This window comes from Coenobita brevimanus, chromosome 76, assembly GCF_032717465.1.
Source record: "Coenobita brevimanus isolate Jiangsu-jjx chromosome 76, ASM3271746v2, whole genome shotgun sequence".
NCBI classification, from domain to species: Eukaryota; Metazoa; Arthropoda; class Malacostraca; order Decapoda; family Coenobitidae; genus Coenobita; species Coenobita brevimanus.
Genome location: NC_137029.1, coordinates 15674978 through 15701508, shown reverse-complemented (window position 1 = coordinate 15701508; position 26531 = coordinate 15674978). Strand labels below are relative to the sequence as shown.

At 41.6% G+C, this 26531-nt stretch overlaps 1 protein-coding gene and 1 pseudogene across 1 annotated transcript in view; one reads left to right on the top strand and one right to left on the bottom strand.

Annotated features, from left to right (window-relative positions):
- Positions 1-25806, bottom strand: part of Rim2 (replication in mitochondria 2) — a 195976-nt gene extending 170170 nt beyond the window's left edge. Inside the window, exons 1-2 of the mRNA XM_080279019.1 lie at positions 25735-25806; positions 4495-4785 (exon numbers count right to left, since the gene is read on the bottom strand). Of these exons, the coding sequence (XP_080135145.1) occupies positions 4495-4785; positions 25735-25778 (335 nt within the window). The 5' untranslated portion in view covers positions 25779-25806. The remainder of the gene's footprint in view (positions 1-4494; positions 4786-25734) is intronic.
- On the top strand, positions 19505-19624 carry LOC145408340 (5S ribosomal RNA; annotated as a pseudogene).
- Positions 25807-26531: the final 725 nt, after the last annotated feature.

The following is a 26531-nucleotide window of genomic DNA, read 5'->3' as shown; positions in this document are numbered from 1 at the left end:
TTCAGCTCTTCCTTTTCTGATAATATCCATGTTCTGTTTATAGTTTCATTTACTATTGCTTGAGACTTAAACTTTACTTTAAGTGGCCTCGCCCCTCCCTCCTCGTACTTTCCTAGTCTAAACACTTCTTCAATCTCTTCTTGAGCTTCATTGTTACCCTCCATAACTACTGAGACTATCTCTTTTGCCTTATTCAGTTCTTCTCTTTCCCTTTCTGACCTTACTGTCATCCGTTTTTCGTTCACTCCTGAAATTATCATGCATTTTTTCTTGTCTGCTATATCCCTGACTAAAGATTCTCTACTTCTTAGTACCCTAACCACTTCCTTTTCACTTTTTCCCTGCTTTGTTGTTCTATAATCTCCTTCAAATTTATATTTCCCTCCTCCTGGATTTTCTTCCACCCCTTGTGCTGCTCCTTGATTTCCTTAATATGTTCATCATGCATCCTTGACTTTGATTCATGCTCATCTAGTTTACTTTTCATCCTGTCCCTTTCTTCTTCTAACCTCTTATTTTCCTTCTTGAGCTGTTTTACTTCATTAGAGGCAGATTCAATACTCAATTTTAATTCCGTAACTTGCCTTTCTTGGTCAGCACAGCATGAACAGACGTTATCCAACTTGTCCTTAAGTATCTTAATCTCTTTATCTTGTTCTAAGGTCCGTTCCTGTAACTCTTTAATTATTAACCATACCTTCTTTAATTCCTGGACATTCCTCTGCCATTTACTCCACTCCCGCAACTCTTGTTTGATTCAGTTTAACACTTCCTTTGCCCTTATCCTCGTCGGTAAAGCTCTCAAATTCTCCGCCACTGAGTGTAAACAAAGAGCTACCTTCTTCTGCCATAATGCAACCTACAAAAACTTTACACTTTCATTGTATTTTATAATCTTGTTGGACCAAAATCTGCACTTTTTTCACTATTACCAGATGGGACCACCATTCACGTATTCTTTTCATAATCACAATATTATTGACTGGGTTCCTTTTCGCCACTGGTTCAGCGATTAATTCCCCACGATCCACAAAAAGAGCTCCGACTCCGTGAAATGGCAGCTGTGTGTGTGTGTGTGTGTGTGTGTGTGTGTGTGTGTGTGTGTCATCGGTAATTACCAAAAGGATGTGAATATAGTGCATGATGTCTCAGTGTGTGTGAAAGGACAAACTATCAATTCCCACTACATTGCCTTTGTCACATTCCCTCTCATTATGTGGCAGTTGGCAACATCTGAAGGCACTTCTCAACCCTATTATCAAACTACCAGTACCAGTACTTATATTCCACCTTTCACAACTGTATCACAAAACTGAAAAATATGCAAGACAGATGTTGCCTATCATGTAAATAAAAGAAATAGTGTACCACATCGCCTACTAGTATTGTACATGCATCCTTCGCAAAAATTTTATCTGCACTTTTGTGGTCTATGACACAAAGTCAGATTTCTAATATTGCATGATGGGAGATTTGAATGCTAGAGTGGGAAATGTAGCAGTTGAAGGCGTAGTTGGTATGCATGGTGCGCCTGGAAGAAATGAAAATGGAGAACGAATGATAGCGATGTGTGTTGAGCGAGAGATGGTGATTGGGAATACGCTGTTTGAGAAGAAAGATATTTATAAGTATACATGGGTGAGACAGGAGGGTGGAAGGGTTGTTGATAGAGCTTTGATGGACTATGTGGTTGTGTCTAGGAATGTAATAGGAAGATTGTTGGATGTGAGAGTTCTGAGAGGGGAGGGTGGAGGTATGTCTGACCACTACCTGGTGGAGGGAAAGTTAAGAGTAGGTAAGAGATGGGTGAGAGCTAGGAGGGTTAGGTGTGGCAGGAAGGTTTTGAAAGTCAGTGAGTTGGATAAAAGAGAGAAAAAGATAGAGTATCAGGAGAAATTAAAACATGAGTGGAACGCAGTGAAAGATCGGGAAAATGGCAGCGTGGAGGAGGAATGGCAGTTGTTTAAGAGTGCTGTGGTGGGGCATGCAGAAGAGGTGTGTGGTGTGAGACATGTGGGTGGTGGTGTAAGAAAAGGAAGTGAATGGTGGTGCGAGGAAGTAAGTATGGCTGTGGCTGAGAAGAGACGTGCATATAAAGTGTGGCTGCACAGGAAGGATGAGATGTCATATGAAAGATATAAGGAGAAGAGGAATAGAGCGAGAAGGACTGTGCGTGATGCTAAAGTGGCAGCAAATGAGAGGTGGGGTAGGCGGCTGACAGAGAATTTTCAACAGAATAAGAAAATGTTTTGGAAGGAGGTGAAAAGGGTGCGAAAGGGAGAGTCTGGGAAGAAAGAACGAGTAAAAGCAGAGGATGGAAGGATGTTAACTGAGATGAATGCAGTAAGGAAGAGATGGGCAGAGTATTCTGAAAGATTGTTAAATGTAGAGGAGGAAAGAGTGGCTGAGATTGTGGCGGATGGAAGGGTGCAAGGAATAAATGTGTTGGGAGAGTTGAATGATTCTTTGATCACGAAGGAGGAAGTGGAGAAGGCAGTAAAGGAGATGAAAACAGGGAAAGCTGCAGGTATGGATGGGTGTGCTGTGGAATGCCTGAAGGGTGGTGGAGTGACTATTGTTGACTGGTTAGTAAGATTGTTGAATGTGTGCTTTGAGAAAGGTATGGTGCCAATTGACTGGGCAAGTGCTTGTGTGGTCCCATTGTATAAAGGCAAGGGTGATAAGTATGAATGTACTAGCTTTAGGGGTATAAGTCTGTTGAGTGTTGTAGGTAAGGTGTATGGTAGTGTTAATTATGAGAGTTAGAGAGGTTAAAGAGCGAGTGATTGGTGATGAGCAGTGTGGCTTTAGGAGAGGGAGGGGATGCGTTGATCAGGTGTTTGCTGTGAGACAAGTGTGTGAAAAGTATTTAGCGAAAGGCAAGGATGTGTTTTGGGCATTCATGGATTTAGAGAAAGCGTATGATAGAATTGATAGGGAGGCTTTGTGGACTGTTTTAAGATTGTATGGACTTGATGGTAGGTTACTAAAAGGGGTGAAAAGTTTTTATGTAAATAATAGAGCGTGTGTAAGAGTGGGAAATGCTGTGAGTGACTGGTTTCCCGTGAGAGTGGGGCTGCGACAGGGATGTGTGATGTCACCTTGGTTGTTTAATATTTACATGGATGGTGTTGTAAGGGAGGTGAATGCAAGAGTTTTAGGTGGAGGTCTGAGTCTGGTGAATGTTGATGGTGGAGAGTGGAATCTGAAGCAGTTGCTGTTTGCAGATGATACTGCACTGGTGACTGATTCAGAGGAGAGATTGAGACAGTTGGTAGAGGAGTTTGGAAGGGTGTGCGAAAGGAGGAAATTGAAAGTAAATGAGAATAAGAGTAAAGTGATGAAGTGTACGAGGTTGATAGATGGTAGGGGGATGAATATAGTTTTGAATGGTGAGTTGCTTGAGGAGGTAGATTGTTTTAAATATCTAGGGTCACATGTTGCTGTGGATGGAAGAATAGATGCAGAAGTGAAGTTTAGAATAAATGAAGTAGGAAAGGTGCTGGGAGGAATGAAAAAAGTGTTTAAATGTCGTTCGCTTAGAATGGATGTAAAGAGAAGGCTGTATGAGGGTGTTGTGGTACCGACTGCGTTATATGGGGCTGAAACATGGAATATGGGTGTAGCAGAGAGGAAAAGTTTGAATGTAATGGAGATGAGGTGTCTGAGGAGTATGTGTGGAGTGACGCGTATGGATCGGGTGCGAAATGATGAAGTGCGAAGGAGAACTGGAGTTGTTCGGGAGATGGCTGGTAGAGTTGAGCAGAGGGTGTTGCGATGGTTTGGGCATATGGAGGGAATGGATAATGAGCGATTGGTGAAAAAGATAACTAGATCTGATGTGAGAGGTGTAAGGCTGAGAGGAAGATCACGAATAGGATGGATGGACAGTGTGAAGAGAGCGCTGGATGCGAGAGGGATGTCTGTTGAGCAAGGAAGAGTGGCTGTGCATGACAGAAATAAATGGAGAGAAATTGTGAATGAATAAGTGATGACGCAGCCCTGAGGGGATATTCTCCCGCATTTGGTCTGATCAGCTAGTCAGGTCAGGTGCGGGTAAGGGGATGGGTCTGTTATGATGTGGCAGGGGTAAACCAGTTCTGCTGTCGGGCCCTGCTGCGGATGTCACTGATTGCATTGCGCAATTGACCCTTGTGCGGTGTGGTGCGGTGAAGATCTGTCCGTTCTCCCCTTTGGGGCTAAGATGCGAATGAATGTGTTTGAATGGATGAGTAAATGGGGAGTGTGTCGTCCTGTCTCGGCTACCTCCCTTTCCTTGGGGGAAGCAGCCTAGGTATATAGATAGAGATAGATAGCAGCACCATCAAGTGAACAAGGATTTAGTCTTATTTCAACGCCCATCCAACCCTGGGGTTCACTTTAATTTTACTTTTTAAAGGTACTTGTGCAGGTACTGTAGGTACGGTACAGAATTATTCAGGCACTTGAAGATTATATTATAAAAACAAATGCAAAACAATATACATTACATACTTAAGGCAGTGGATAATGGAGATGGTTTGCCGTTGGCGGGGCGGGTCAGGAAGCTGCTGTGAGAGGTGAACTATCTGTGTGCTGCGCCTTAGTGCACTTGTGCAAAGTCTCCGAGTTCCACCTTGCTGCTGGTGACGTGGACGAGGTAATGTGGCACAAGTGGTGGGCTGCCTCTGTTGAGCAGCAAGTGGAGGAAGGGCTCCACTCATGTAACCAAAGGAAGAGGACTGCAGTCGGGTCTTGACCACCTCCAGAGGACATGTGGCCACTGCACCCATGGTTCCCCCGCACCTGACAAGCATCACAACGAAACTGCATTAGTATGCTATAGCTAAATCCCAATCTGCTACAACACCTGAATTCTACACTGCCCAGTTTAAGTCTGGAAATCAAAATTTTAGTCTGTATAGTTGGCTACACTGGTCATTGTTTAATTATCAAACAGGCCATCACTGGTTATAGCTAAAGTGCCAGTATGTTGTCCATGGCAAATACTGAAAAATATTGTACCAGTACTGTAAAACTATAGTGTCCAGGATCATTATGCTGTGAATCTTTGAAGTGTGCAAGTTTGTTGCTACTTAGTTTTGTGCGCACACACACACACACACACACACACACAGGATGAAGACTTCTACCCAGAACTGGTTGCAAAGGAAACTTATAAGTTAGCTGAAAAAGTAAACAGACTAGGGAGTAATTTTCAAATGGAAATTGATGCAAGAGCTTATAGAGGTTGGGGGAGTGGACTTTCTGACCACTACTTGGTGGTGGCCAGAATCAAGATCCAAATAAGATGGATAAATAGAAGAAGGGAAGGACTGGAAGGAGGAGTATTTGCAAGGAGAGTGGAAAGGTTACAAGAGGATGAGAAAAAGACAGAATATAAGAGAGAAGTGGAGGAACGATTGGCCAAATATGAATTGGAGCAGATGGGGGACGTAGAAGGTGTGTGCAGGATATTCACAGAAGAAATATGTGCAGCATGTGAGGTGCTGTATGGGATGAAGAGAAGACGGAGGGGGGTGCAAGGAACAGCGTGGTGGAATGAAGAGGTGGGACAGGCTGTGGCATAAAAGAAGAAAGCATACAATGAATGGATGAGAAATAGGGGCGTGGAAGAAGTAGAGAGGCGGAAGAGAGTTATATGTAGAAAGGAAGAGAGAGGTGAAAAGATTAGTAAGAGAGAGTAAGAAGAGACTGGATGAGGAATTTGGAAGGAATTTGAGTGTAAAGTGGAGGGACTGTAAGAAAATGTTCTGGAAAGAGGTGAAGAGAGTAAGACAGGGTGGAAGTGAAGTTAGAAGGGAGTGAAAGATAAAAATGGTAGATTACAAGTGGAGAAGGGAGAAAAAGTGAGCAGATGGAGAGAACACTTTAAGGAATTGTTGAACATAAAGGATGGAAGTAATGCAAGTATAAGTGGCTAGGGAATGGCTGGGAGAAGGAGGGAGGTGAGAAGACAGGAAGAAATCAGTAGGATAGAAGTTGTGAAGGCAATGAAGAAAGTTAAATTGGGGAAAGCCCCAGGAACTGATGGAGTGGTGAAATGCTGAAGCATGGGGGAGAGATAGTAGTAGAATGGATGTGGAAGATGTGCAGATTGGCCTGGGAGGAAGGTAGAGTCCCGGAGGATTGGAAGTCAGGTATAATTATTCCCTTGTACAAAGGAAAAGGGGAAAAAGAAGTGTAGTAATCATAGGGGCATTTGTCTTCTTAGTATAATAGGAAAAGTGTATGGTAGGATACTTATTGACAGAGTTAGAGAAAGAAGAGAGGAATTAGCTGGAGAAGAACAGGGAGGCTTTAGGAAGGGAAGAGATTGTGTAGATCAGATATTCATTCTTAGATCTTTAGTGGAAAAGTTTCTACAATAGGGAAAGAAGTTGTATGCAGCTTTCATGGATTTTGAGACAGCTTATGACAGGGTGGATAGACAAGGATTGTGGAAAGTATTAAGAATATATGGAGTAGATGGGAAGTTGTTGAATGCTGTGAAGAGTATATATGATGGTGCTAAGGCTGCAATGCGTGTGGATGGTGAACTGAGTGAATTTTTCTTTTTGAAGGTTGGGTTGAAACAGGGATGTGTCATGTTTCCATGGTTGTTCAATCTGTACATGGATGGGGTAATAAAAGAGGTACAAGGTAGGGTAGTGGATGTTGGAGTGGCCCTGGTGAGAGAGGGTAGTGTTTGGAAACTCCCTGTACTGTTGTTTGCAGATGATACTGTGTTGTTGAGTGAAGACGAAGGGGAGCTGCAAGGCTTGTGGATGAGTTTGGGAGAGTGTGTAAGATACGGAATCTAAAGGCGAATGTAGGGAAGTGTAAAGTGATGGTCGTTGAGAGAGGTGAAGCCAGTGAATGTACAAGGAGGTTGGATGGTGAGAAATTGGAAAATGTGAGTACAGTATGTTTAAGTACGGTACTTGGGTAGTGTGATGAGTAAGGATGGAGGTTTGGAGGATGAAGTGCTTGAAAGGGTACAACAGGGAAGAAAGGTTGCTGGTTCCTTGAAAGCAGTGACAAGAAACAGGGAAGTGAGCATGGAAGTGAAAAAGTTAGTACATGAGAGTATTGTGATGCCAACTCTAACGTATGAAAGTGAAGCTTGGACGTTGTTGGAAGGACACAAGTCAAGAGTGAGAGCGGTGGAAATGAGTTATTTAAGAGGAGCCTGTGGAGTCACATGGAAAGATAGGCTGACAAATGAGGATATAAAGGAGCGTTGTGGTGTGGATGTGGATGTGATAGGAAGCGTTAGGAGGAATACACTGAGGTGGTTTGGCCATGTGGAGAGGATGGAGGGTGAAAGACTGACGAAGGGAGTGTATGTGAGTGAGGTGGAGGGGGGGAGAGGGAGGAAGAAGCCGAGGATGAGATGGAGGGATGGGGTGGAGAGGTATGTGAGAAAGGGGGGTGTGAGTTGGGAGCAGAGCAGTGAAATGGCAGGGGACAGGGCGACGTGGAGGCAATTGTTTGTGGCCATCCTGAACAGGATTGGGGGGTCTGACAAGAGATAGATAGATAGCTAGATAAAAGAATTAGCTATGCAAACAGAGGGAAAAAAATGAAGAATTAATAAAGGAAATAAACAGGAAAGCCACAACAATAGATGAAGTATCAGCTGAAGTATCACTAAGAACGAAGGTTAGAGAAATAGGATGTACAGTTGTCACCATGAGAAAATTATGTATGATTTCAGAAATGATACAGAGAATATCAGGCAAGCAAGCAGTCTAATAAACCAAAGTAGTAATATTGAAGAGAAAATAACACAGGTAAATGAAATGGTGAGAAATTGCAAAGATGAGGTACAGTACATACAAACTATGTAGCTAGCTATGCTGAAACAGTGAAAGTAAAGAATGATTTAGATACAAAGGTAGAAGAAAATAGCATAAGAAAGGATGTGAGAGAAATCATAATAACAACCCAAAACTAGTTAAGGAAGTTGTAGTGATTAACAAATCTATAGTAATCAGTGGCATAGGTGAAGACGGAATAAAAAACAAAATTTCATGGGACAAAAAGTAGATGGAAATTATAATGAACATATTGAAGCAAGTAGGCTATCAAAGGATATCTGTGATAAAGATATAGAACATGAAGGGCTACAAAAATATGACAAAAGCAGCTTAAGTGAAGGCCCCTGAAAGTACTGTATGGTAACCTTCCAGAGTGCAAACACTGTAGAGAAAATATTTAAAAATGCCAACAAACTCATGGAAAAAGATGACTTTTAAAAAGTATATATGGATAAAAAAATGCCTAGCCTAACTCAAGAGGAACTAGGAACACTAAAGAAGGGGGAGGAAACAAAAGCAAAAAACAAGAAAGGATCAGAGGAAGAGATGTGTAAGTTTTTTTTACAGAGTACCCGGTAATTGGATTCCAGGTGCGAAAGTGGTACAGTACTGTACTTAACCAGCAAAGAATAAAAAGAAGGAAGGTAGTACCAAGTAGCACTAGACTCAAGCTATGGCATGAATATAAACAGGATGATTAAGCTGATTAGGAGAAATACATTGAGGTGGTTTGGACATGTGGAGAGAATTGAGAATGAAAGACTGACTAAAAGGGTGTACATAGGTGAGGTGGAGGGAGGGAGAGGGAGGGGTAGACCGAGGATGAGGTGGAGGGATGGAGTTGAGAGGTATATGAGGGAGGGGTGTGTGAGTTGGGGGGAGGGTAGTCAAATGGTGAGTGACAGAGTGACTTGGAGGCGTTTTGTCTGCGGCCACCCTTTGTGGGATTAGGGCGTCGGGCTATAGATAGATAGATAGATAGGCTATAGATAGATAGATAGACTCAAATGTAGATGGAATAGTATCTAAATTCTTGCCAAAGGAAAGAAACCACATATTATATGCCTAACCAAAGTGACTGGTTAAGGTGGTTATGGCTGTGTATGTGAGTGCTCACATCCAGGTATGAGTGAATAGAGATTTGAGTGATGAGTTTTCCATGAATGTTGGTGTGCATCAGGGGTTAGTTCTGAGTCCCTTGTTGTTTATCATCGTACTTGAAACCCTCTCACGTGACTTCAGAAACAGACTCTTGTGGGAGATGTTGTATGCTGATGATTTGGTGCAGATTGCACGGAATGAATGGGAGGGTGGAGGAAAGATTTAGGAAGTGGAGAGATGGTATGGGACACAAGGCTTAAGAGTAAATGCAGATAAAACAAAAGTATGATATCTAGGGTTGGTGGTGGTACTGTCAAAGTAAAGAGAGAATGGCCACGTGCAATTTGCCACAAGGGTGTGGGACGTAATTCTGTCTTGTGCAGTGTTTGTAATACCGTAAGTGGGTGCATAAGAGATGTACCGGTAGTGGTATTAGAGGTAGACTGCGAGATAACTCTAATTTTATGTGCGGTGTGTTGCGGAGAGTAGGTGGAGATTGTCAGGTGTGAAAGGATTGAACTTGCTGGTGTGTCTCTTGAGTGTTTGGAAGAGCTTTGTTATTTGGGAGACATGTTATGTGCTGGAGGTGGGGCTGAAGCTACTTCTGTGGCTAGGGTGGTAAGTGGTTGGAAAAAGTTCAGGGAGCTGTTGCCTCTTCTGACACTGAGAGGGCTCTCCCTATATGCTAAGGGATCTTAGTATACAGCATGTTAGGAGTGTAATGCTGTATGGTAGTGAGACCTAAGCAGTAACGGTAGAGGATATTCGCAGGCTCAAACATACAGAAATGACAATGATTAGGTGGATGTGCAGTGCATCCCTGAGTGCATGGCCTGGGGGGGGGGGGTAAGTTTACGATTGAAGAGTTGAGGTAGAATGGGACTGGAGTGTACTGCTGTTGTGATGAGGAGAGGTAGAAAGAGGTGGTTTGGGTATGCGGAGAGGAAGAGGGATGATAATAGGGTGCAGAAAGTGAGAAGCGTTGATATTGGGGGTGGGCTTGCGAGGGGCAGACCAAAGAAGACCTGGGACAAGGTCATTAAGCGTGACCTCTGGGTTAAGGGTCTAGACAGGGAGGCTGCCATACAACGAGCTGCATGAAGAGCCACTATTAGGTGACCAAGGCCGACGCATGCAAGCATGCTGGTTCATTATCGCTTTCGTTTTTTAAAGGCTCCAACATGCTTGCATGTGTTGGCCTTGGTCACCTAATGGCAGCTCTCCATGCTGCACGATCCATTGCAGCCTCCCTGTTCAGTCCCTTAACCCCTTAACCGCGGGGCGTCACTTTCGTGATGCTTGGGAGCAAGGGATCATACCGAGGGGCGTCACTTTTGCGATTTTGAGATATTTTGAATTCACACGGGCTTTCAAGTGGTGGCTTGTATCATCTATCAGTACTGCCAATGTCCAACACTAGTCAGCACTCCTAATCTCATCTGTACTCCCATCCATTGTTGACAATTCAGCCATTTCTCCCTCTTCTTGACTCCCCTCCCTACCCTCCCTCCATTACCCTATCCTCTCGCCTCCCCGGCCGTGCTACGTTAAGTAAATCTTCCCTGGAATTTTTCACTGATTTCATCCATTGAAATAAGCCCTATGCCCTATTCTTATACCAAATAATATATACAAGAAAGAAATAAGGTAAGTGAGAGTGCCATACACCTGGAATTGGCTAATTATCACCTAACAACACCTCACGTGCACTCGTTCGCTAATTTTCGCTGTTTATTTCCCCTTGAAATATGCCGTATAATCTATTTTCGTAATAAATATACATATAAGGAGGGAAGGGAGAAGCCTAAGTGATATTTACATTCACCTGGAACTACCTAATTTATTATGTATTGTCTAGATTTCCTGCCAATCATTTCACTGCTATATATTAGCTGCTGTCAAGAGGCTAACGTTGGCAGTAATGCATTTCCCTAGGTAGGCCACCACCCCGGCCCACCCTTATCAGTTCACTCTCATCTTCCAATGTGAAGGTATGTCTGTTTGCTCCTGCTTACTTCAGGCACTTTTCACCCCCATGCAAAGGGCCCTGTGACCTTTACCCCCTACTAAACCTCGTGTGGAAAGAGGTAAAGGGCTGACAATTGATAAAAGAGTAACTACGATCTTTCTATTGAGTAAAACAATGCAAGTGGAATTGTAAATAATGTGTAAATAATGTGTAAACAGCAAGTGAAAGTAATGAATGTAAATATATGTGAACAGTGGAAAATAGTTTTACAAGATACTTCAAGTGACAGTGCATAACACAGTGTAACTAAAACAGAAATGTAAAAATGTAAATAAAATAGAGAACTTAGATAGAAATGTAAATGAGTAGTATTATAAGAATACGAGTATATACCCTAGGAGTAATGAAAGTGAAAGTTTCACTCTAGCATGTATGAATACTATGAGTTATGAGAGTGAAGGTGAAAGTGACATTCACTCTCAATGCTAGTATAGCCTACAGGACGAGAAAGTGAATGCTAGGTATTTTACTGAAAGAAATTGAATCCCTACAGTGACAATAAACTAATACTACTGAAGGAAACTTATGGATAAAGACTGCAGATATATATAAGTGTTATATAGTAATAGAAATATAAAGTGTGAGGGGTTTTATGAATAATAAATGACAGAATACCAACAGTGAACCAGCACAAGTGGGAAGGTCATACGCGCTTGTAATTTTCATTGCTTTCACAGTGGTTTTTATTTGGAGTATGGATCCCAAACTACTTGATAATCATAGAGTAGTGTTTATAGTGTTAATATCTGGCTGTGGTAATCATATTACGGGTTGTCGGGAAGTGTAAAGTGGAGACTTCGTTACCCAATTTCAGAGGTCTCCACAAGTCCTACGGTAATCGACGAAGGCTCAACAAACATCCCGAGAGAAAGCTGAAGGTACCGGTATGTGCCATATCCATAGGTAATTTTAATATTCTAGGACTAATAACTGATTTTTGGCAAATATTTTTTGAGAGTCTGTTGGAGCTCGAATAACCCCACGGGTGACGCAAAACATTGGGAAACATGCCCGCGGTGTAAGGGTTAACCCTGAGGTCACACTTAATGACCTTGTCCCATGTTTTTCTCGGTCTACCTCTCATAACCCCACCCCCAATATTAACACTTCTCACCTTCCTCACCGAATTATCATCCCCCATCCTCTCCACATGTCCAAATCATCTTAATCTACCTCTCCTCATCACAACACCAATACACTCCAGTCCCATCCTACCTCTCAAATCTTCCATCGTAAACCCAGCCCCTCTAAGCCTTGGACAAAGGGACGCACTGCACATCCACCTAATCATTGTCATTTCTGTACGTCTGAGCCAGCGAATATCTTCCTCCTTCACTGCCCAGGTCTCACTACCATACAGCATTACACTTCTAACACATGCTGCATACAAAGACCCCTTAGCACGCAGGGAGAGTCCTCTCAATGTCAGGAGAGGCAAGAGCTCCCTGAACTTCTTCCAACCACTTCTCACCCTAGCCACAGAGCTAGCTCCAGCCCCACCTCCAGCACACAACATATCTTCCAAATAACAAAACTCTTCCACGCACTCAAGAGATTCACCAGCAAGTTCAATCCTTTCACGTCTGACAATCTCCACCTACTCACCCCGACACGCCATACACATAAAATCAGCATTATCTCGCAGTCTACCTCTGATACCACTACATCTCTTATGTACCCATTTATCACACACACCGCACAAGATGGAATTACTTCCAACGCCCTTGTGGCAAACTGCACATGGCCACTCTCCCTCGTCTTTGACAGTACCGCCACCAACCCTAGATATCATCACTTTTGTTTTATCTGCATTTACCCTTAAACCCTTCTGCCCCATACCATCTATCCACTTCCTAAATCTTTTCTCCGCCTCCCTTTCGTTCTCTGCAATCAACACCAAATCATCAGCATACAACAACTCCCACGGAAGTCCGTTTCTAAAGTCACGTGAAAGGGCTTCAAGTACCATGATAAACAACATGGGATTGAGTGACCTCTGATGCACACCAGCATTCACGGAAAACTCATCACTCAAATCTCCATTCACTCTTACCTGGGTGTGAGCACCCACTTACATAGCCATAATCACCCTAACCAGCCACTCCTCCAAGCCAAGCTTTCTCATTGCCCACTTCACCACCTCTCTAGGGACTCTGTCAAAGGCCTTTTCCAATTCAACAAAAACAAAATAAAGATCCCTTCTCCTACCAATATATTTTTCCTGAAGCTGACGAACAATGAATAATATCCTCAATGTTCACCACTACCCTTCCTTCATCATTCTTCACACACTGCTCACCTATAATATCCCGATTATCCCTCTTCACTTGACCTGCCACCCTAAATATCATATTTTTCCTTTCCCCATGATTTAGGTTATCAAGTAATTGTCTCTGTGACTCAGACTTTGCCCTGTATACCTCTCTTCTAGCCCTACGCTTGGCAGCCAAATATTCCTCTTTGCTACCACCCTTCTTCCATTCCCGGAAAAGCCTTCTTTTCTCCTTAACTGCAGCTTCTACACCCTCATCCCACCACCAAGTTACTTATGTCTTGGTGGTCCTCTTGTCCAACCACATGTTACATCAGTAACTCTCAAGAAATTGTTCTTGAGGGCTCTGTACTGCTCATTAACGCCTCTGTCTACAGCTCCCTGTTCAGCAACCACTCTTCTCAACTCGCTAGAGAAGGCATCCCTTACTACTTGGTTTTTCAGCTTCCATATTTTCCTCCTAGGTACGTAAGTCCTCTTTTTCATCACTTGTTCTTTAAGCACCATATCACAAATCAATAGTTTGTGCTGCTGCACACACTCCACACTTTCCATAACTTTAACATCCCTCACTAACCTCCTATCGGCCCTCCTAACCAGAAAATAATCTATCTGACTGCTATTTCCCCCAGACTCATACGTAATTAACCTACTGTCTCTTTTCCTAAAATATGTGTTGCACACAATCATGTCCGTTGCCTCCTCAAACTCGAATATCTTTTCCCCTTCTGCATTCCTTAGACCATACGCACATCCCCCATGTACTCCTTCATAACCTTGTGCAGCTTCACCTACATGACCATTTAAGTCCCCTCCCAAAATCACTATCTCATCATCCCGCATACCACCCACTACACGTATTAAATCATCCCAAAAACTATCTTTCTCTGATTCATCCAATCCTGCCTGTGGAGCATATGCCAATATAATCGCAGTTAGGGTATCTTTCTGCCCAACAGAATTTTCACTACCAATATCCTATCACTTACTCTCAAAACATTCATAACATATTCCACCCATTTCTCCGCAATCATCACACCAACACCTCCATATCCGTCTGTCCCTCCCTGCCAAAACAACTTATGGCAACAGTCCTTCCCAACAATCTTTCTGGCTGATCCACCCCTGTACCGGACTTCCTACAAACACGCCACATCCACCCACCTCCTACTGGAGTCTATGAAAACAAAAACAAAACAAAAGTAACCCCATGGATATAAAATGATACCCTAATCTTAGAGTAACACGATATTCGGAGAAGATATAGGAATTTTTAAAAAGGAGGAATTATAATATTAATAAAGAAAAAACTACAAGTCAAAAAAACAGAACTTGATATGCCCTCACAAGTAGAACTGACTGCAGTAGAGATTAACATTTCTGAAGGGATAGCAACTGTGGCAAATTTATACCGTACATGCCACCCAAACCAAATACTTGGGAAAGAGGTGAATATGAAGACCTGGCAGAGAGTACAACTCAGAGTTTAAGAGCACTACATAGAATGGAAGAGAAGTCTGAACAAATGTTATTAACTGGAGATTACAATGCAAATATAAATTGAAATATTCTAGATGTAAGAAGCCATGAAACCTGTTGGGATCAAAAGCTCCTGGATCTTGTGCAGTTTTTCCTAACACAACATGTTAAAGAAATCAACAGAAAACCAGGACTAGATGACCCAATAGTACCAGATCTTACCAGAGGCCAATCTACACATCTTCTATATCCATTCTACTAGCTAATACCTATCCCTCATGCTTTACCATTTCACCACACACCTCATAATTTTCCGCACTGGGGATTTCGCCACTTTGACTTTCTTCATTGCTTTCACTACTTAGGCTACATCCTACTGATCTATTTTGGCTACTTGCATTAAGGAACTTTCATTCTCTGTGTTCAACAGTTCCTTAAGCATTCTCTCCATCCATTCTTTTTTCTCCCCTTCTCCATTATCAATCTACCATTTTTATCTTTCACTCCCCTACCAACTTCTTTACTGCCTTCTCTAAATCTCTTTACCTTCTTCCACAACATTTTCTTACATTCCCTCCACTTTACACACAAATTCCCTCTAAACTCCTCATGCACTCTCTTCTAACTAACCTTTTCATCTCTCTCTTCCTCTTAACATGTATCATAACTCTCTCTCTTCCGTATCTCAACTTCCACCATGCCTATGATTCCCATCCATTCACTATATGCTTTCTTCTTTTGCACCATAGCTTGTCTCGTCTCTTCATTCCAACATGCTCTTCCTTGCACCCCCTTTTGTCCTCTCTTCATCCCACACACCAATTTCCAAATTTCAAGGTCAGAAATGGGTATGGTACTGGCAGGCTACTTGCTTTAGTTTAGTCATAATCATCAGCAAAACTGCATACCAGTACTGGTGTGTGTGTGTGTGTGTGTGTGTGTGTGTGTAGACTATATATTATACTGTACCGGTATATATATATATATAGACTATATATTATACTGTACCGGTATATATATATATATATACAGTAGAACCTCTTTGGTCTGGACCCCTTTAATCCGGATTTCTGTTAATCCGGACAAAATTTATAAATAATAAGCTCCAAAAATAGGTTGAAAGTAATTCTAAAGTAATTTTCAGTATCGGCGCGGAAAGCGATCGTCATTCGTTTAGTCTCGGATCACGCTAGGTCGCAACATGGGCGCCTGTTTAAACACATGCTAGCATTCGTTCCATCAACTAGTTCACCAACCATTTATATTTTTACGCTGTATTTCAAAAGTTAATCCTCCTTACCATGCCCCTTAATGCAAGTGTAGCTTCTGTAATGAATAAAGGTGTTAAAAGGAGGAGTTTGCTTACACAAAAATGGGTCAGAATATTCTGCAGTGTTTAGTGATTACTGTAGGTTATTTTTTGTACTTAAATGTGCTTTACTTGTACATCAAATATTAGCTTCTTGCTCATATGGGTGTTATCAATATGCCAAAGATGACAATGTATTTTTTGCCTACATAAGTTTTATTTTTATTCCAAATATTACAGTTAATTAATTAATTCATTTTTTTGCCTACATGGGCCTTAGTCACTTACTACAATTTAAAATGTAGGCTAGTTTCTTGTCATGGCCTTACCTGTAAAATATGCAATACAAAACTGTCGTACATGATTAGTTTTGTTATTTTAGTATCCTTTCATCTTTTGCAGTTACATAGGGTTGACATATGCCACATATGTTAATAATTAACAAACATACCATATGTAGATAGAGTTTGGTATGAACTGGAGATTACCCTGATGGTCCGGACAATCTGCTAATTCGGACAACCCTTCCCCCCATATAGTCCGAATGAGAGAGGTTCTACTGTATATATACTGTATATATATTCCTGTACTATCCGGATGCCCACTTTCTGGACATTGTGGACCTGGACCTTCAGAACCCAAAAATGGCAAAAAAAAGAAAAATATCCAAAAAATATATAGTGTACCGGTATATATATATATATATATATATATATATATATATATACTGTATATATATACAGTATATATATATATATATGTATATATGTATATATATATTTTTCCCTCCCGTAATTTGAAATTGCCGCACAGTGCCGAACAGCTGTTTACACCATGGCCCCTTCATCCCTTCCTTCCTCCCCCCTCCCCTGTCAGGGTTGCCATTTGGTATTTTTCATTACCAAATGTGGGCCAATTCGGTAATGAAAAATTCGTTTGGTAATGAATCAGAATAATGCATTAAGGTACCAAATGGATTTTTCACAGGATGCAGATGGTGGATTGTCTGCTCTTTCTGATTAATCTGCTAGCCTACACTGCGTGAAAATAATCAACATGCTGTTAATTACAAGGAGAGTGATTACATGTATTTCCACTTGTATACTGTACCGGTATATAATTAAGTGAAGAATGAATGCTAGCTTTACGAATTTGGTAATGAAAAGTTAAATTTGGTAATGAAAATTGAGGCGTTTGGTAATGTGGCTGTTGCAATCTGGCAACTCTGCTTCCCCGTCACCAACACTCCTACAGTTAATGCTTAACTTCGATGGCGAGTGGATGCTTATCGCAGTGGATGCCACACGTGCTCGTTTTTTTGTGAATAAACAATGAATAAACTGCAATACCTCGCCAGCAGACCACACGGGAATTTACAGTGTTGTGCAGTGTTAAGAAATTAGAATTTAGAGTGCAAAGGATTAACTGTGGAGTGCAAACTGGCGGTTGAAACTGGAGATTGAAACTGGCGTGGTGCAATTAACAATGTGCAGTGTTAAACCATTATAATTCACAGTGCAAAGAATTACTGTATGTGCAGCATAACACCGGATTACTGTACGTGCTTCAAGAGCATTTTCACCATTGCCAAAGCCTTAAGAAGGCGGCCACAGACGGGCTGTAAGTACCCTGGCTGAGGTACAGTCACTTCTAATTCCTCATTCTTAGGTTCCTTTTCATTTATTTCATGATTTATGTCCATTATTAGTGTGAATAGGGTCTTAAATAGGTTTAAATAGGTGCTATGCATGTCCGGTAGGAAGTTATTTAGGTGGCTTTCAAAGTTAGGTTGCGTTATGGTCCTTAAGTACCAGTCCAGCAGGCAGGTGCACACTTTCCGGACATGCCTTTGGCTCTATTACATCAGATAGTGGAGGGATTACTGTATAGCATATATATCCAATGCCAGATGCCATAATCTGGTAAGGGGTGGCCATTTGACTTTGAGATATTTGTTTTACGGGGAGGGGCACTAACCCACCACCAACCCACTTGCTGACACGTAGGGAGCACGTACATTTTGGTTATATGGTTACTACCATGCATTGTAAATGGTTTCTTGGCTTACAGGAAACCATTTGGCTTGTCACTCAATGTAAAGCAATAAGGAAAGAAAAGCAATAAGAAGTGAAAAGAAGGAGAAATAGGGAGAGACGAGGGCAGGCACAGAAAAGGAATGATAAAGGCTAAGGAAAAAGTAGGCAGCACTACATAAAGTGAGTGGCTATATATGCACACAAACAGTATAGAAATGGCGGGGGGCACGGCGACTTGGAGGCGATTTGTTTGTGGCCACCCCAAACGGGATTGAGGCGTCTGGCAATAGATATATATATATATATATATATATATATATATATATATATATATATATACTGGTATATATATATATATATATATATATATATATGTATATATATATATATATATATATATATATATATATATATATATATTTGTATATATATATATATATATATATATATATATATATATATATATATATTAACAGTGATCTCTCATCCCATGTACGGTAATAAGCCAAAGGCATGTCTGGATGGTGGATCCATCTGGATAATGGACTTCTCCCCTGTCCCCCCCTCATACATACCCCAACTTTGAAAGCCATTGTAAAAGGCCACTACAGTACATCATACAACACCTATTCTTGGTGTTTTACACTACTCAATCTGGACATGCAGACCTATACATCATGGCCAAGCAATTACCATGGTCAAGCAGAACCATCAACCACAGACAAGCAATCACCACTGCAGGAACATACCATGCAGTGATATGAAAATAACATGAAAACAGAAAAACAGCCCTGCCAGGTAAAAATGTTCGCCCATCCATAATTTCCACCCAGACGCCCATTTTGCCCGGATAAAATGGAAAAAATATATGAATAATAGTTTCAAACAGTCAGATCACAGCATCTGGATAATGGACGTCCAGATAGGTCTAATCGAGGGATTACTGAACAGATGGTGGGGGCACCCACCATCCACCCACTTAGTGTAGTGGTACTCTGTTTTTAGGGTAGCTCTACACTGAGCGGCAAGCCAGATGATTTCCTGTAAACCAAGAAAGAATTTACAACACAGGGTGGTAACCTTATAACCAACGAATACGTGTTCCCTATGTGACAACAAGTGGGTTGGAGGAGGGTTAGTGCCCCTCCCCAGAAAACAACTAAAAATACGAACAAGAAGCCTCAGACCAGGACTGACCAAAAGGTGACGACTTAGGATCAAACAAAAGACATGATACGGATGGCGACACAGAATGTAAAGGGTGCACATGATGTGGTGAAAGAAACAGAGATTGTCCAGGTGCTTGAGGGAGCAAAAGTGGATGTATGTGGATAAACTGAAACTAAAGGTAGAGGTGAGAGTGTGAGAGAATGGGAGTAGGCTATGGATGAGGAATATGTGCAGGAGTACCGGTAGGTGAGAATGAGAAGGCAAAAGAAGGAGTGTGTATCGTGGTGAGTAATAGATGGAAGGAGAATATAACAGAGTACCACGTTGAGTACACCGCTTCCCATCCGATCAGCAAAGTTAAGCAACGTTGGGTCTGGTTAGTACTTGGATGGGTGACCGCCTGGGAACACCAGATGCTGTTGGCATCCCTACGTGTCAAGTGGGGTTGGTGGAGGGTTAGTGCCCCTCCCTGTAAAACAATTAACTCTAAGCCGTTGGCCATCCCGTTTGGGATACATGGCGTCTGGCAATGAATGAATGGATCAATTGGCTCAAGAACTGCAAGGGAAAAGACTGAAGGTTGGACTACAAATCTGGGCGATTATATGGGTGTATGCGCCAACACAAGATCGTGCAAGCAGAGTGAGAGAAGAGTTTTGGACATATGTGGAAGCATGCATGGAAAAGTTTTAAAGGAATGAGAGTGTTTCTGATTGGTGACATGAATGGTACAGTGGTTGGTGAGTGGGGTGTGCCTGATGAGACAGATGAGAATTGCAGTGCTTTAGTGGACATTTGTCCCAGGAGGGGGTTGGTGATAGCCAATACCCTCTTCAGGCACAAAATGATCCACAGGTATACATGGCGTGTGTTGAGAAGGGTGGGTGGTGAACTGGATGAGCAGAAGGCAATGACTGATTAAGTGTGTGTGTGGATGAAAGGATGCAAAAGTGTGTAATGGATGCAAAAGCATATAGAGGTTGGGGGAGTGGACTTTCTGACCACCACTTGGTGGTGGTGAGTCAAGGTCCAAGTGAAAAGCAGAAATAGAAGAAGGGAAGGATGTGAGGAAGTACAGTAGTATATGCAAGGAGAGTGGAAAGGTTACAAGAGGATGAGAAAAAGGCAGAATATAAGAGAGAAGTGGAGGAGCAATTGAGTAAATATGGATTGGAGCAGATGGGGGACATGGAAGGTGTGTGCAAGATATTCATAGAAGAAATCTGTGCAGCATGTGAGGTGGTGTGTTGGGTGAGGAGAAGATGGAAGGAGGTGCAAGGAACAGCATGGTGAAATGAAGAGGTGGGACAGGTTGTGGCACAAACGAAGAAAGCATATAGCGAGTGGATGAGAAATGGGCGTGGAAGAAGTTGAGAGACAAAAGAGAGTTATATACAGCTAGCTAGAAAGGAAGGGCGTGCTGGAAAGATTGGTACCATATGAGAGAGTAAGAAGAGCGTGGATGTGGAATTTAAGTGTAAGAAAATGTTCTGGAAAGAGGTACCGTAAAGAGCGTTAGAACAGGGGATAGGAAGAAGTTGAGAGACAGAAGAGTTATCGTGCGGTATATGTAGAAGGTTAGAGAGGTAAAAAGACTAACAGGGGATAGGAAGAAGTTGAGAGACAGAAGAGTTATCGTGCGGTATATGTAGAAGGTAAGAGAGGTAAAAAGACTAGTAAGAGAGAGTAAGAAGAGAGTGGATGAGAAATTTGGAAGAAATCTGAGTGCAAGGTGGAGAGAAGTTCTGGAAAGAGGTAAAGAGAGTTAGACAGGGTGGCAATGAAGTTAGTCAAGGAGTGAAAGATAAAAATGGTACGGTAGATTACTAGTGGAGAAGGAAGAAAAAGTGTGCAGATGGAGAGACCACTTTAAGATATTGTTTAACATAGAGAATGAAAGTAATGTGAGTATAAGTGGCTAAGGAATGGCTGGGAGAAAGAAGGATGTGAGAAGAGAGGAAGAACTCAGTAGTATGGAAGTTGCGGAAGCAATGAAGAAAGTCAGAACGGGGAAAGCCCCAGGGATTGATGGAGTGTGTGGTGAAATGCTGAAGCATGGGGGAGAGATAGTAGCAGAATGGATATGGAAGATATGCAGATTGGTCTGGGAGGAAGGTTGAGTCCTAAAGGATTGGTGCAGAAAGGAAATGGGGAAATTAAGAAGTGTGTGGTAATCACAGGGGCATTTGTCTTCTTAGTGTAATAGGAAAAGTATATGGTAGGATACTTATTGACAGAGTTAGGGAAATAACAGGAATTAGTTGGAGAAGAACAGGGAGGCTTTAGGAAGGGAAGGGGTTGTGTAGATCTGATATTCATTCTTAGATCTTTAGTGGAAAAGTTTCTAGAGAAGGGAAAGAAGTTGTACAAAGCCTTCATGGCTTTGGAGAAAGCATATGACAGGGTGGATAGACAAAGATTGTGGAAAGTATTAAAAATACAGTATATGGAGTAGATGGAAAGTTGTTGAATCCTGTGAAGAGTAGCCTATATATGAGGGTGCTAAGGCTGCAGTGTGTGTGTGGATTGTGAACTGAGTGAAATTTTCTACTAGAAGGTTGGAATGAAACAGGGATGTGTCACATCTCCAAGGTTGTTCAATCTGTATATGGATGGGGTTATAAAAGAGATACAAGGTAGCGCAGTGGATGTTGGACTGGCCCTAATGAGAGAGGGCAGTGTTTGGAAACTCCCTGTACTGTTGTTTGCAGATGATGTGTTGTTAAGTGAAGACGAAGGGGAGCTGCAAGGCTTGGTGGATGAGTTTGGGAGAGTGTGTAAGAAACGGAACCTAAAAGTGAATGTAGGGAAAGGTTATGGTATTCAAGAGAAGTGAAGTCAGTGAATGTACAGTGAGGCTGGATGAGGAGGAAATGGAAAATGTGAGAGCATTTAAATACTTGGGTAGTGTGATGAATAAGGATGGAAGTTTGGAGGGTGAAGTGCTTGAAAGGGTATAACAAGGAAGAAAGGTTGCTGGTTCCTTAAAAGCAGTGATATGAAATATGGAAGTGAGCATAGAAGTGAAAAAGTTACTACATGATAGTACAGTATTGCGATACCTGGTACCAACCCTAACGTATGGAAGTGAAGCTTGGACCCTGTTGAAGGGACAGAAGTCAAGAATGAAAGCTGTGAAAATGAGTTATTTGAGAGGAGCATGTGGAGTCACATGGAGAGACAGACTGACAAATGAAGATGTGATAAGAAGCAATAGGGGAAACACAATGAGGTGGTTTGGCCATGTGGAGAGGATGGAGAGTGAAAGATTGACGAGGAGAGTGTATGTGTGTGAGGTGGAGGAGGGTAGAAGGAAGGGGAAGCCAACAATGAGATCGAGGGATGAGTGGAGAGGTACGGTATATGGGAGAGTGAGATGTGAGCTAGGAGTAGGGCAATGAAATGGCAGGGGACAGGGCGACATGGAGGCGATTTGTTTGTGGCCACCCCTTACGGGATTAAGGCGTCTGGCAATACACATAGATAGAATTTTACAGGTACCGTATGGACAATAACCATAACAAAATTGTACTGGTATTTCAGCATCACTTCCATGATGCAGTGTAGCTACTGGTACATACTGTATGCAACACCGTACTGGTGTCACATACACCAAATTACCGTATGCATAAAGAACATGTTACCACATCCCTGTCTTCGGGCATACAGCTAATACTCAATGCTGGTACGGTAGGAGACTCTCTATAACAGGGAATATTGTTGTGCATAATCACAGCTTTGAAATGTTTAAAAAGGGGGTTACTGTACATACCGGTATACTGAACACTGTCAGTCATGTTATGGTACCTACCTACATCTGCTACAAAGAGTAACAGAGCTCACTTCACTGGACACAATCTGACATTAGACAATGGCCAATGCAAATGTCTGGTGATTCAACCCCACAATGGTGACCTATACCTGCTTTCCATGATGATGCATTGGTTGTGACACCTCCCAATTAGCATTACGGTACCATAAAATGTCCTGAGATAAGGTTATCTTTGTGAGACATCGCAAGCTGTTGTTACTGTACTGTTCATATCAGGCTCGTCAACATCAGAACCCTCATGCCTGATACAATAAAACCTCGCAAATCCAAACATCCAATTTCCAAAAACCTCCACTTTTCCTAAATATTTTTTAAAGCAACAGGGTGATGCTGATATCTGTCCTCACACAGTCAATGCATACTTGAAGACAAAGTTTATCTGTACACATACAGAGCAACAGATGGTACATTACATGTACTTACTGTATACCTATACAAAGCACTTCACTGCAATTAATATCTATGGTGCTATAGGCCATTTTTAACATTATTTTCTCATGTACTTTCCAAATTATTTCATTTTTCATTAAGCCTTTTGGCCTTCATTTCAGAATTGAGAGTAGTACTGTATTATGTGGAGTTAATTTCCAGTACAAAGTACCATCAAAACCAGGGATATGGTATAGTGTACTTTGTGACTGATGGTGCTTAATGCACTTGCAAGTTTCATTCTGAATTTCTACGGTATTTATTTTTACACAAAAATTGTCCCGCTTTCAATCACAGGAAATCACCTACTGTATTTAGCACCATTAGCCCATAACGCAGGGATGTGGTATAAGGTACTACTTATCTGTAGTGAACCATCCTCTCCTAACTAAACAACCAACAATGGTAGCCTACCATTCCTTGCCTTGAGCTTCTCAGAACCAACTGCTTTCAGCTTTTCATCTTTATTAATACTGTACTGAATGTAAATAATATATTTTCACACACACCTGTAATCAAGTACAGTATGACTTTTAATGCTTTTCTGACTGACAAAATGAAGGAATCTTCTAACCATTCTGCCAAAAATGATTCTTCATTCAGTGCTCAGTAATCAAGGAGGGGTGTTCTCCAATTACTAACCCTCTATTAAAAAAAAAAAAAAAAAAAAAAAAAAAAAAAAAGCAATTAGGGTCAATAACTATATATCAAAATGTTAGGTTAGCTTCTAAAGCCTAACTTTATTTTATTGTGGATGCAATAGCTGAGGGAACCAGGAGCTACGGTACCTTAGAGAATCTCCTCTTATTGTAATAAGCACTGGTGTTACACAAAGCTTTTGCAATGTTATAGACAGATGGGACCCTTCATTCCAGCAGTGTAAAAAAGTAAATAATTACCAGCAACAAAAACAATGATTCCGGATTATGGGCTAAAACTTTACACTTACCAATAAATATTTTATTAATCACAGCGATGTTAGGGAGTCATTAACCAGGAGTGTAAGGAGGCTTTTCTCTGCATCTAATAGAGGTGTCTAAACTTGATTATTAACAGCTACTGGAAAAAGCAATTATGGCCCGCATGGAAACCAACAGCTTCACTAGTGTACAAGCAACTAAATAGCTTGCTGAATACTAATGGCTTCACAAGTGGGTTTCAAGTCACTCCAGCCTCCCAACCTAGTCACACTAGCCCCCCACTCAAGTCACTCCAGCCTAAGCTAACCTAACACTCTCATAGGAAACATTTCTGTATCAGACTATCAAGGAGGCAGCAGAGACTAGGGCTGGCAAAACTAGGGGCCAGTGTGACTAAAGCTGGAGGAACTAGGGCCAGAGTGACTTGTTTCCCATGTTGTACTTATCATTATGTGATTTTATCATTTTTTTCCCTTGGTTGCACCCATGTTATATATTAATCCTCCCATACATGTTATGATTTTAAAATACGTACCTTTGAAAATGAGTAAACTGTGCCAATGCATTTTTTACTTACTTTCAACAAGTAGCTAACCTATTTTTTAAAGAAAACTCTGAGACCAGTTTTTTTACTAGTTTTCTTAGGTTTATGCTGCTTCGTTGGACTTGGAAAACTGACACCACTTTAACCCCATATTTTATTAATATACGGAGTGGAAGGTGCAGATAACCCCTCAAAATTGCTATTGCTAAGTCTGCTACCATGCCGGCTCAATTTTTATCTTCTCAAATATGAAAAGTCTCCACTGACCCCTTTATCTGGCACCGTTACTTTTTAATATCATTCTTGTTACTACCGATGACTGTTCAACTCACAGACCCACCCCTGTCCTAAGAGGCACTGGTAAATGCAGCTTTTACTTGCTCTGTGGCCAGTTACAGCTAATATGGATGGTCAAACAAACTTCCGACAAGACCAGGCTTATAGATTCTCCCAGCAGTCAATAAATGACCCCGGGACCTTAATCATTATCGTAAATTTTTTACTTTGCGAGGATGTCATTAGCTGGTTGGGCATTAAAAAAAAAAAAAAAAAAAACAGTCATTGCTTTGGTAACGAGACATATTGGGCAAAAAAAAAAAAAAAAGAGCATGCAAAAAATGCCAGTTATAAACAGACTATTAACTTACACAACGTCAATGAAACTAAGATGATACTGGCTATATCCAGGGTGTTGGGTAAGGTTGTTGATGTACCGTAAAGTTTCAGTGTTATATACAGTACACACACTATAGCACTAGACACATACACATATCACTCGGCACAGCTCCATCACTGCACAAGCATAACTTACCCGCCTGCAAACAGGTGAATTAAAGTATCTCTATCGAGACTCATTTCGTTACAATATTCGCAACCTAAACCACTCTCACCACTGGCCTAAACATTACTGGTCGTCTGCCGCGCCGGGATGTTGTGAGTGGATTCCATCACGTGATCACTAGGCGAGGATTGGCCAGCGAGGGAACAACGTCGCTTGTGATTGGTCGAAAAGCTGGCGCTGCTCCAAGTGGACATGTGATCTTTGTTTACATCCAGGTCAGGCATCTTTGATGTAAACATTACACTGTATCAAACATGTAACTTATTCTTTAATTAACAATAACATTATTCCATTTATCACTGTATATATATTTAAGTACATAAAATATATGTGATATGAACGTGTTAGTCATGTAAGGTACACTATATCGAGGTTACTCGAGGCAAGATCGCATGCTTCTCCTCTGTGACCTTACACTTTCAAAAACATTATGTTCACATATATTTCATTATTTTTACTCCACTTCCTCTACTGTAGTCACACCTAGTATATAATTACGAATTATTTAATTCTTACGTTTCTTCAGCGATCTTTGTGGGAAAAAAAAAATAAAATAAAAAATAAAACTCTGGGTACGTCGGTGCGGGCCATCAGACCATTCTGGCTGCAGTTGCGATGAAGCTGGATAGCTGGATACGCAAGCGGTCGAATATGGAAGGTGGGGTAACCAGACAAATTTGTCATTAGTGGAATAGTTAGGGGCTATTTTGTGAAAGGGCACTTATTGGGGGGGGGGAAGGCACGCTTTTCTGAGGAGGCCCGGCACA